The sequence below is a fragment of the Galeopterus variegatus genome, unplaced genomic scaffold, assembly GCF_000696425.1.
Source record: "Galeopterus variegatus unplaced genomic scaffold, G_variegatus-3.0.2 Scaffold271, whole genome shotgun sequence".
NCBI classification, from domain to species: Eukaryota; Metazoa; Chordata; class Mammalia; order Dermoptera; family Cynocephalidae; genus Galeopterus; species Galeopterus variegatus.
This window is the reverse complement of record NW_007726382.1, coordinates 1018349-1031406: the sequence shown is the minus strand read 5'-3', so window position 1 is coordinate 1031406 and position 13058 is coordinate 1018349. Positions and strand designations below refer to the sequence as shown.

Below are 13058 nucleotides of genomic sequence, written 5' to 3'. Positions count from 1 at the left end.
GGTGACGGCGGCTTGGGGCGCGGGCTCGGCGCTGGCGTCCAGGGGGCTGCCCGAGGGGCGGCCGCGGTCCATTGCAGTTTCTCGTGCCGCGCGCGCTGCAAAGGAGCGAAGGCGCGGTGAGGCCGGGGCTTAACCCGAGAGGTGCAGCCCTCCCGCTCTCCCTGCGCGCCGCCCGGCCGCCCGACGGTTTTGCCTGGGGCGCGTTTTGCCTCCCGGCGTCTGGGGAGAGTCGTGGGGCTCAGAGTCATGAGGAGGGGCTTGGTGCCGGCTTTGCTTTTCACCGACAAATTAAGCGAAAGAGCTACTCTAGCGGGGAAGAAAGACCTCAGAGGCAAAGCTCCTGTTGGGCACTTGTTCGCGCGTCGGTAACGTTATCCGGCCAGCCCTGTAGCAAAAGTGGTGTGGGTCATTGTCGCCGGCCTTGGCGGTGGCTCGCCGGCCGCCCTCGGGCCATTCGCGCTGGGGGGAACTTCCTCCGGAGGAGTGGGGGGACCCCTGGTCTCACCTCGGACTAAGGCACCCGCTATCGCTCCGATCCCGGGCACCACGAGGCCCAGGTTGGACCGGGACCCTCACCTTTCCTGGAGCGGCCGTGCGGGGCTCGGTTCCGCTGTGCGAGTGGGCGAGGGCTGTGGAGCCGGGTCTGCGTGGCCAGGGCCGCGCCGCTCACTCCATCCCCGCCCGGCGGAGTCGACGGCCACTTCCAGCCCCTACTGGCCGCGCCTTTTATGCAGGCCCCCTCGCGGCCAGGCGTGTGTCCTGCGGGCAGCGACGGCAGGTGGAGCGGAGGTCCTCGCCCACCCGAGGGGCTACGCTGGGGGCTGCGGCCGCGCGGAGCCGCCCCCTTGGCGGCGGGGGGAGTCATTAATCACTGCCCCGGGGGCGGGACCGGGGCGGGGCGCCGTCGGACCCCGCCCCTGCAGTCCTGCGCCGCGCCCAGCTTTCCCCGGGGCGGGACGCGGAGGGCTACGCGTCGAGGGTCCGCCGTGTTGGCTGCGGCTGGGGCCGTGGTCCGGGCCGGAGGCCGCCGGCCTGGCCTTTGCGAGTCACATTGCCTCACCGCAGTCCTACGCCTCCGGCTCAGTCTGATTCCAGGTCCTTTCCCCGCGGGCGTCCAGCCGGGGCGGGAGTGCTGCCCTTTGGTTGAGCGTGACTCTTACTGTTCTGTGAGGAAATGACGAGTGTGCCACATCGATGTGCTAACCTTTTATTCTACCGCAAGGTAAATGTTTCATGCCGTCCTGATTGCTTAAAGCGTAGTGCGCTGGGAGACACACCCAGATGCTCCCACTGTCTGTAACACTTTAGGAAGTTCCCAAACCAGAGTAAATGGCGCTGGGACCGTGGTCGCACCTCCTCGGGGACCCCCGCGGGGCCACCGCGTTTTCATTGCTTGGGCATAAATTCTTTCCGGGTTTTGCACCTGCGGGCCAGCAGGAAGCGTGGCTTGCAGCGGTGCGGGGAGGGACCCGATCCGAGGCTCCTTGAGAAAGCGGGCGCTGCGCCCCGAGGCCCGTTCAGAGCCGGCCCAGGAAGCGCTCGCCCCGGACGCCCCCGGCCCTCCGCGGCTTCCTCCCGTCCCGGACCCATCGCCTTCGTAGGGGAAGTCGAAGTGGACCCACAATGCTTTGTAGTAACGTTACTAGGACATACTCGAAGCAATGCCTACACTTCGGAGAGCAGGACAGTCTATCTTCCTTGGGGTCAAAACGCAGTATCAAATTTAAGATGTCACTAAAGAAACTGCTCTTGTATATACTCTTGTGTGCTTTCCAGTAGCTTTCTAAATTGGAATTACCAAGCAGCAGATAGTAATGGAGCCACTTGTTATACTCGGATGTACCAGTCCACACATTAAGTATTTTAGTGAATCAGAATAATCCTCACGCTTTCATCTCAATTCCCATCCAATAACTGTAATTAGATTTACACTTTAGAACCAAAATTCCATTGATGAAAAAGGACTTTAAGGGCTGGTCGGTTAGTCAGCTCACTCTGTAGAGTGTGGTTCTGGTAGCACCAAGGTCAGGGGTTCAGAGCTCCATACCCGGCCAGCTGTCAAAAAAAGAAGACATACTGAATGGGAAAGTACATCTTATTTTCCCAGTAAATTGTATGTAATGAAGAATAAAGCAGCTAGATCCTTGAATTCACAAGTGGAAAGCAATGTTTCAGGTTCATTCTATAGAGAAGCAAATCAAACAAAAACATAAAAGTTTTTCTTATATAATGAGATACCATAAAGCTACAAACCCAGAAAAGATGTTGTTGCCCAGTGCTATAAAGTAAAAAAATCAAACGTTTCAGATCATTTAAAGCTGAATTTACTCGTTTTCCACAAAGAAATTTTCTTTGACTTTTGGGATGTGGAGAAGGTGAGGTTTGTGTGCATCATTTTTTGTCAGCAAGCTTTCAGATTCCTTCAAGGAGAGATTCCTATATTTACAGAGAGGAAAAAAAAAACAGCGTTAAATTATTTTTAAAATGAAAGTGTACAAAAAAGGTAGCAAACATACAGATTCTAGGACACAATAAGTAAAAGCTAATGATTAGTCACCAAAGTGTGAATCTTCTCGGGATTTAAAGGAAGCAGAAACAAGGATTTTCCTCCTGGGGTAGGGAAGAACGTGAAGAATCTATGAGTTGGGAGAGGTATGGAAATAAGGATATTGGAAGGCAGCTGGGCCAGGAGTAGCGTGAGGAAAGTGAGGTGCCTGGAGCTCCTTAAATTTTGCACTCTTTGCACCTCACATGCTTTGCCCTAGCCCAGCCTGCTACAGTCTCCTGTTACTGTGGTGTGGGGAGGAGTGAAGGGACAGCAGAAGCTCTTTACTGCTAACAGTGGTGGGACAGTGGCCAGCCTTGTTGCCCTACAGTCAGGTGCAAAAGAAAGGACTGATGTAGCTAGAGTGACCCCTGCAAGCCTCCCTCTTGTCCTAGCTGCTGCCACCCCAAGCAGCCTTTCTGAAGCCTCAGATGATTCAGGAATAGTCCTAATTCCTGAAAGAAACCAGTATTTGCAGTTAAATTCAAAATATGAAAATCTTAAAACTTCCAACGTTACGTAAATTATTAACGGGTGTCACTTATTTAACATTTTATATATGCTGAGTGATTTGCAGGTATTTTCTCATTTAGTCTTTACAAAAACCCTTTGAGGATTTTACATTTTATAGTTGGAAAAATAGAGCTCAGAGAAATTAGGTAGCTTGTCCAAGGTCACATAGCTAGTAAGTGGCAGAGACAGGATTCAAGCCAGGCAGATTGACCCTAACACTTGTGCTCCTTACCATACTATTCTATTTACTATTTGTAGAATATTTCATAATTTGCAAAACATTTTTGTATCATCTCAATAAAAGGAATACTTTGAATGATTCCACTGTCTATTAATAATCCAAATACTGTTTTCATGGTATACCATTCTTTGGAATTCTTAATTATCTAGTCTTCTAAAAAGGACATGGCTTTAGAGTACTGTAGATTTTATTTCACTGACTTTGGTGTAGGTCTTAAAATTATACTTAGGTCTTTTCTTCTAAATATGTCAAGTAATTTGCAATATTAACTTGTCAATATTATCCTTGTAAAATAATCACACATATCAGTGAAGAATATAAATTGCTGATGGATAAAATATATTTTTATAAAAAATATAAATATGAATATAAAACAATTGGTTAGTTGATGCTTTTTTCACTTTTCAACTGTTTCCTTCATTGTTTAAATTGTTATAATTTACATAGGTAAATTCACCCTTTTGAGTCTATGGTTCGGGAAGTTTTGATAAATGTGTATAGTCTTGTAACTACTACCACAATAAAGATAGAAATATTTCCCTCATTCTCCCAAATTCCCTTGTACTGATTCTTTTTATAGTTAACCCTTTCCCACACCCCCAGTCCCTGGCAGCTACTGATCTGATTTCTGTCTCTGTGGTTTTTTTGCCTTTGCCAAAATGTCATAAGCATACAGTTTGTAGCCTTTTGGGTCTGGCATAATGCTTTTGAGATCCATCCATGTTGTTGAGCACATCACTAGTTCATTTCTTTTTATTGCTGAGTATGTCATTGTATAAAGATACCACAGTTTGTTTATCCATTCCCAGCTGAGACACCTTTGGTTTTTTTCCAGTTTTTCATGATTACAAATAAACTATTATAAACATTCAGGGACAGGTTTTTGTGAAGTTTTCATTTCACTTGGGAAAATACCTGGGAATGGGACTACTAGATGTGGTAAGTGTATATTGAACTTTTTAAGAATATGCCAAACTCTTGTCTAAAGTGTCTGTACTAGTTTTGCATTCCCATCAGCAATGTGTGAGAGTTCCAGTTGCTCCATATCCTAGCCAGCATTACTAGTTTTTTTTTCTTTTTATCCATTCTGTTATTTTTTTATTAATTGAGCCAATATTTTTAAATCATTTCACAATCTAGATATCTCACTTGCCAACTGGTATGATTTCTCAAATTCAGCATGTCCACCTGGCCACACTGTTCTGGAACTGAGCTGCAGTTGCCTTTAGTGTTGAGCATGTGTTCTCCAAGTCATTTTAGTCTCCTCCTCACCAGCTTGCTTCACTTACTGTACCTGAGTGCATTTTTGTTTAAGACTGTCTAGCAGAGTAGTTAAGAGCTTGCTTGTTGGAGTCAGTGACTTGGGTTCACGTCCTAGCTCTGCTCATGGCGACTATGTAAACTTGGGTACTTCTCCAAGACTCATTTTCCCATCTCTAAAGTGGGGCTGATAGTATTTTTATCTTGAAGGGTTCCACTGTTTTTTAAAATTTGTTGGGTAATGAAGATTCAGCTTCTAAAATATAGACATTTTAAAATGGAAAATAACTAATATAGTTCTTCTGAATGGACTTTACATAACTCCTGTTCACAGAGTAAGCCATTGACAGAGTTGGGACTAGAAGTCACAAAAACTAGCTTAGTCTGTTCTAACTAAAAAAACTTTATGTCGCTTACCACTATTGATTTTTTTTTTGGGGGGGTATCCTAATTTCAAAAGGGTTCTTAGAGAATTGCAGATCAAGATGTTAACATTATACCTACATGACTGATACACATATGTTTATTTTTCATTTAAAATTAAATAGACTGAGGTTAGGTTTAACAAAGCAAAACTAAAGACATTTTGAACTTTTCAAGTGAGTTTATACCGGGTACTTCAAAAAATTCATGGAAAGATTAGTGTTATCATTCAATTCTATTTTTCCATGAATCTTTTGAAGTACTCCCATAGATCATCCTAGAGTTTTGTGACTAAAAATATTTTCTGTTTTAAAAGTTTTTCTTGAAGCACAAAGATCTGTTGTAATTGTTCAATAACAGTGGTAAAAGCAAGTTTTCTTAATTGTTAACTTTTAACTGTTTAATGCTTCTGTATTCTAACAAAGGATACTAGGTATTTTAGAAATAGTTAAATAACATACAGTGAACATTTACTGTGAAATATGGGTCCCAGAGATTCACGTTCCTTAAAGGTATTTCAAATTAAGGACATGCTAACCCAGCTAGAAAGTTATTTTTACATTAACAAAAGAGATGGATGGACTCTATTAACATTGCTTGGGCTTGAAAGATAGTTAAATAATTAAGTAACAATTTGCTTTCTTCATTCTACAGTGCTGTACATAATTCTCAATGGATTTCGTATGCAATATATAAATGCATTTAAGGTCTATTTTAAAATTACTGAGGCTCAAGCACCTCCTAGCATGGTTGAAAAGAGAGGAAACATCTGTCAGAAGTATTTACTGTGACAAACACAGAAAGAAGCAATAATGTGTACCTTTTTTTGCTTGTTTAATACCATATATTATTTTTAATTGAACAGCGAAGGCATTTGTTCAGAATCAGCCTTTACATAAAAAATAGTTTTGACCTAATCTTTAATTAAAGTGTACATTGATAGTATCAAGTTCAGTTTGAGGGTCAAAAACAACGTCAATGAGTCTGACTTTTTCCTCCCTGTAGGGAAAGCAGACTTGTGTAAATATACATGAGCACAGACTGCATGCATTTATAAAAGAGGTGGAAAACATTCCCGTCTTTGGACAGATGTTGCTTCACTGTGCTCCACACAGGACACAGGCACAGCTCTCAGTGTGTAGAACCCAAAAGAAATGTGGGGCACATACTTTTAGGCTTTTAGAAGATGCACTCTAAGCTCCTTTCCACCTCTGAGCAGGCTCTCCACCTCAAATATTAAGTATAGACTGTAGGGGATATGTCTGCTGATGCCAGCTCATTCTCTCAAAGAAATTAAGGGAAGGGGTTGCTTTAATCAATTTTCTAGAAAGTAAAAAATCAATTCTTTGTGTTCGAGCTGGGTATTTTGTTTTAACACTTTACTGACCTTTCTAGCTTTATTCTCATTATCTCTTAATAAAATATTAGTAACAGCATACCCTACAAATCTATATCAAGAACTTCATGAAATTCTGTAAAGTATTTGGTTACCTTTTGTTAAAGAGAGGTAGAACTGACATTCCTATCTAACTAGACTTAAATCTTTTGAAATACCAAAACAATATTTGGGCATGCCTGCAGTGAAAATATTACCAGCGTATAAAAATAAACATTTAAAAGAAAATATGCAGTATTTTTTTCACAGGATAAAACAGATGACTCAGGACTGTACATAATCGACTTCACTGACAGTGGCAGAACCAGGACATTCTTTTTGTTCTCAACAGGAATGCCTCTAATTCTGCTGGCTTCTTTTAGGATAGCCTATCTTTGCAATACATAGTAGTTTATATTTTAAAAATGCATGTAGCTCTATATTTAGTATTCCTAGTTAGGAAAGTGAAGGTAGAGTGATTTATTTGCTATTTCATCTGTGCACTCCTAGTGATTTGAGCTTTGCTGGGGCCATAGAATATGTGATATGTGTATAGCTCACCACTAATCTTACTTAGTGTGGTGTCTGGCAATGTATAGAATTCACTCGCATTGTTTTCTGAGACTGTGTACATTTTTATTTTTTTTTATTTTCTACCTTGATAATATGAGGGTACTTCAAAACGTTTGTGTAAAAAATAGAATTAAAAGATAATATGAATCTTTCCATGAACTTTTGAAGTACCCTCATATACTAGCAAGACTTTTCAAAATGTTTGCAAGACTTTTCAAAATGTTTGTCAAAGAAACAAAACTCAAGAACGTTGTTATGGAATTGATACCAGTTATGTAAATCTCCCCCCTCCCAACCCCCGAGTTCATGTGTTGGAAGAGTTGTGTAAACCTTTTTTTTTTTTTGACTGGTAAGGGGATCGCAACCATTGGCATGGTGTGGTCTGCACCACGCTCAGCCAGTGAGCGCACCGGCCATCCCTATATAGGATCCGAACCCATGGCCTTGATGTTATCAGCACCACGCTCTCCCAAGTGAGCCATGGGGCCGGCCTAGAGTTGTGTAAATCTTTAAGAAACTATTGGGGTGCTATGGACAAGCTGGCTATGGTTTTGATGGTAATGACAGTGGACATAAGCAGCAACTTCTCACACAGCTCTTGTTTTATTGTGAATGGAGAAGGGGCAAGGCCAAAACTAGGACTCCCTACATATCCTTTCTCCTCTCTCCAAATAAAGCGTTTTCTGGACTCACAGACCCTCTCTTCCCCGCAAGGCTGAACCACTCTGGAGGGAACTGGGGTAGGATAGTGCAGCAGTGTTGTCTATGGAGCTTCTTCGGGTGGGTTTTGCTAGGAAATGCTATGTCCATCCCTTGATTGGACACCGCAAAGAGAATTTCATGACAAACCCACCTGATATGATAGATGTTAAAAATACATAATATATTTAATATATTTTAATTAATGTTTTTCTTATGACCAGTGATATGAGTCTTTGCGTAAAGACCACACAGTATGCTATTGGGCACATATATAAGGATGGAGTTTTTGCATATTAAATACGTGTATCCAGGGTGTCACTAGTTTTAAGCCTGAGAGGCTCAGATTTGTACCATCTGTTTGAATGGGATGGCAAATGTGCAGGAGTCGAGGGGGAAGGGGATCTACAACTTGCCAGGGGCAGAATAACTAAGTACTTATGAGAAAAGCTCAGATAATTTCCTATTGCAGCAAGTCAGCCTCCACTTTAAATTTCATTTTAATTTAATTGATCTTAGAGTTCATTTTTCAATATAGTAAAATCATATAATCTAATTGAATACTCCTTTAAAATTTTTGAAGTTCTTCCATAATTGAAATTCTCCTAGTTCCTTTTTATTTATAAAACAGTTTGTTTACATATCACATATTTGCATATCTGCAAATTTTCCTAAATTCCCACCAAACTGAAGTGAATTTCCAATTAGAGCAGCCATTATCATCCTTATATCTCAGCACAGTTCAGCCAGTCAGTGCTAGAGAGGTCACTATCAGCCAAAGCTATTTCATGAAGTTAGATAACTTTGATTAATGACTGTGACCCCTGCTAGCTTTGTGACCTTAGATAAGTTACTTCACCTTTCTGAAACTTAGCATTCTCATCTGCAAAATGAATAAAAATCTGCCCTACAGGTTGTGATGATTACATGCAATAATGTGTACAAATATCTGAAATGTTTAGCATAGTAAGTGTTGGCTCTTTTTTTTCCCCCTTGCCACCTCTTCTTTGCCTCCTAGACCATAGTGTTTTGCATTTAAAATTATTAGTGATTGTCATAACAGCAACTACAACAGGATATGAAATGAAGCTTCTATTCTATAACATTCTATATGGCTTTTTCTTTTTTATTATTGTGGCAATAACAGTTAGCATGAGATCTATCCCCTTAACACATTTTAAAGTGAAATACATTATTGTTGACTTTAGGTATAATGTTATACAGCAGATCTCTAGATCTAATTCATCTTGCTTGACTGAAACTTTATGACCATTGAATAGTAACTCCCCGTTTTCTCCCCACAGCTGCTGGCAACTAGCATTCCATTCTTCAATGCAATGAATTGGACTATTTTAGATATCTTATATAGGTGGAATCAATGCAGTATTTGTCTTCTGTGACTGGCTTATTTCACTTAGCATGATATCCTCAAGGTTCATCCGTGTTGTCACATATTGCAGAATTTCCTTTTTTTAAAGGCTGAATAGTGTTCCTTGTTCCATTTTACGTATATACTACATTTTCTCTGTCCATTCATATGTCTATGGACATTGAAGTTGTTTCCACATCTGGGCCATTGTGACTAGTGCTGCAATGAACATAAAAATGCTAATGTCTCTTGGAAATCCTGATTTCAATTCTTTTGACTAAATACCTAGGAGTGGGATGGTTGGATCATGTACTAGTCCTATTTTTAATTTTTTGAGGAGCCACCATACTGTTTTCCATAGTGGCTGCAATATTTTGCATTCCCACTAATGGTGTACAAGAGTTCTAATTTCTTCATATCCTCTCTAACACTTGATGTCTTTTTTTCTTTTTTTTCTTTTTTCTTTTTGATAATAGCATCCTGAGAGCTGTGAGCTCATTGTGGTTTTGATTTGTATTTCCCTGACAATTAATGACATTGAGCAATTTTTATATGTCTGTTCCCATTGGTCTGTCGTCTTTGGAGAGATGTCTATTCAAGTTCTTAGCCCATTTTTTATTAAGGTTATTAGCTTTTTTTGGCTGTTGAGCTGTAGGTGTTCTTTATATATTTTTGAGATTAACTCCTATCTAGATATATGGTTTGCAAATATTTTCTCTTATTCCATAGGTTGCCTTTCACTCTGTTGTTTCTTTTGCTGTCCAGAAATTTTTTAGTTTGATGTAGTTCCGCTTGTTTATTTTTCTTTTGTTGCTTCTGCTTTTGGTGTCATATCCGTGAAATCATTGCCAAGACCAATGTCATGGAGCTTTTGCCCTATGTTTTCTTCTTGGAGTTTTAAAGTTTCAGATCTTATGCTTAAGTCTTTAGTCTTTTTTTTTTTTTTTTTTTTTTTTGTGGTGGCTGGTCGGTATGGGGAGCTGAAACCTTAACGTTGGTGTTACAAGGCCGTAGTCTGACCATCTGAGCTAAATGGCCAGCCTTTAATTCATTTTGGATTGATTTTTGTGTATAGTGTAAGATAAGGATTCAATTTCATTCTTTTGCATATGGATATTTAGTTTTTCCATCACCACTGGTTGAAGAGATTATCATTTCCCTGTTGTGTATGCTTAGCACCCTTATTAAAGATCAGTTGACTATATACAGGTGGATTTATTTCTGGGCTCTCTATTATGTTCCATTGCTCCATGTGTCTGTCTTATGCCAGTACCATACTGTTTTGATTAGTGTAGGTTTTTTTTTTTTTCCTTTTTGTCTTTTTTACTGACCGGTAACGGGATTGCAACCCTTAGTGCTGCACCCGCACCACGCTCAGCCAGTGAGCGGACCAGTCTCTATATGGGATCCGAACCCTTGGCGGGAGTGCCGCCACGCTCCCAAGCCCCGCACTCAACCAAGTGCGCCACCAGGCCGGCCCTTAGAATTTTTTTTTTCTATTTCTGTAAAAAAGTTCTTGGGATTTTGACAGGGATTCCCTTGAATCTATAGATTGCTTTGGATGTATGGATATTTTAACAATATTAAGCCTTCCAATTTATGAACATGGGATGTCTTTTCATTTGCCTCTTGTTCCTTTCATCAGTGTTTTGTAATTTTCATTATAAAAGTCTTTCACTTCCTTAGTTAAGTTTATTCCTGGGTATTTTATTCTTTTTGGTGCTATTGTAAGTGGAATTGTTTTCCTAACGTCCTTTTCAGGTAGATTTAGTTTACCTAATGTTAGTTTACCTAAATGACTTTGATGATTGTTTTTGTTAATTTGTTTGGGGTCATACTGGATTATAAAGAGACTAATAACAATTGCATTGAGAAAATTAAGTAACTCTGATTTTTGAAAATTGTATACTTTAAGACACGTTATATTTATTATTTTGTCAAACTTTATTGGAGAAGTTAAAAATTAGTTAAAGTAATTGTCCCTGAATTGGGAAGAAATTTTGAAATCTATTAAGATGAAGGAAACTACATTATTTTTAGAATAAGCTCAAATTCTTGGGTGAGGACTGTTGTTGAATTCTCTGAGGACTTTGATATTAATAAGGTGCTTTGGCATCTTTGGTGAATTACTAAAAATATGAAAAATATGTAAAATACTGGAATCTTTACCCATGATCTTTACCCTTCACAGCCAGCCAGGTATAAACAGAGGAGACCTTGAGAAATTCACATTGCCAACACACACTCATGGGTATACTGTCAGCTAAGAAAGTCTCATTCTATTAAATGATTTTCTACAGTTCATATTCAATGGACATGACCAGAGTTCGATGCCTCTCCACCCCTGCTCCTCCTTACTTCAACCTCCTTGTCCTAGAGTGGCAGAGCTCCTAGAATATGCTATACATGCATAAAGCCTCATCACACTGTTCCAGTTTCTTTTTTCCTATTCTCCTGGCCTAATTCCTTTGCTATGACCCCATCCCTTCCTGTAGATAGCTGTGGAACAAGAACATTAGCATTCAAACACATGGAAAGGAGGAAGGGGCTCCTTCCAAAGTTGAGGACTACAGAATCTGAAGAGTCAATTCTAGGATGCTCCCTAATATGATGAAGATAACTGTTACACATTACACTTCATTACATTTAGTTGCATTAGTTAGGCAAGGGAAGTTGATGTGTCCTTTGTAATACAACCTTTGGCATATTATAATCCAACTATTCAGGTGTTGGGGTGTGTGCTTAAGAAGGGGGACAGGCCACAGAGGACAGGCCACAGATATAGTTGTGAAAAATTTTTATTTTTCTATTCTGATGAAAAATGTGATTTTTGCACAGTCGCTAAACAAATACATTAGTGATTTAGATTTCACAGTTTACATAGTTGATTGTTGTTTCACTATTTGCATAACTGATATCATGCTCTTTTGCCAGATATAAAATTATGCAGTTCCCCCACCCACCTGGCTCTATGTTTACATAACTGACAGTCATATCCAATATGAACCAAATACAAGTTTTGTTCATAGTGGCTACCATTTTCATATATAAACATTATAGGTAAAATTTCCTAGTAATTTTATTTATCTTTATGCACAGCTAAGTAAATAAGTTTAAAAAAATATTAAAAATACAAACAAAAAACCCCTTCTTTCTTGGCATTTTTTATTGGTTAGAATATTCTTTGTTAGCACATGTGGCCAGCTTGCTTACTTATGTACAAGTTGTTTTCATCCTCGTTTTTATTGCTCCTTTTCTTGCTGATTTTCTTGGCATCTTTGGATGCTTTCCAATTCATTAGGAATTGTCTTTCTATACTTTTAATTTCTTTTCCGTCAAGAAATTCTGGAGAAAAATACATGTTTTAAAATATATATATACATATAAATACATAAGTAAAAAATATACACATCTGGTTAAGTTCATATGAACTTAAGTTACACCATAGGCTGAAATAAGTTTCTTTTAAAAATGACTTATTTACATAAGTTCAATGTATTTGTTGAGCTTCTATTTATTTTTAGATTTTTTTCTGATTTCAAAAAGATTACGTAAATGCAACATGATTAAAAAAAAAACATAAAAAGTCTCTGTACTTATTATCCATACCCCTCCTTCAAACTTAAGTTACACCATAGGCTGAAATAAGTTTCTTTTAAAAATGACTTATTTACATAAGTTCAGTGTATTTGTTGAGCTTCTATTTATTTTTAGATTTTTTTCTGATTTCAAAAAGATTACGTAACTGCAACATGATTAAAAAAAAAACATAAAAAGTCTCTGTACTTATTATCCATACCCCTCCTTCTTATCACTGCCAAAGGTAATCAGTGAAAACAATTTGGTATATGGTCCTCCTTCTAGGGTTATATGTAAACTATAATTTTTAAAACTAAAAATGTTTATACTCAATAAAAATTAAATCATACTATCTATTAATTTAAATATTATTATTATTATTATTATTATTAGGACAAAGGAAAATGCATTTTTTAATAAAGTGAATGACAAGTTTTATATCTAACACGATGTTTTTAAAGCACATACAATATTAATAATG

At 39.2% G+C, this 13058-nt stretch overlaps 2 protein-coding genes across 2 annotated transcripts in view; both read right to left on the bottom strand.

The window, feature by feature from the left end:
* TCF24 (transcription factor 24) overlaps positions 1–72 on the bottom strand; it is a 7110-nt gene extending 7038 nt beyond the window's left edge. The window contains exon 1 of the mRNA XM_008566854.1: positions 13–72. Within this exon, the coding sequence (XP_008565076.1) occupies positions 13–72 (60 nt within the window). The remainder of the gene's footprint in view (positions 1–12) is intronic.
* An 11743-nt stretch (positions 73–11815) lies between these two features.
* The window catches only part of PPP1R42 (protein phosphatase 1, regulatory subunit 42), a 38639-nt gene continuing 37396 nt past the window's right edge, over positions 11816–13058 (bottom strand). The window contains exon 7 of the mRNA XM_008566849.1: positions 11816–12343. Coding sequence (XP_008565071.1) covers positions 12186–12343 — 158 coding nt within the window. The 3' untranslated portion in view covers positions 11816–12185. The remainder of the gene's footprint in view (positions 12344–13058) is intronic.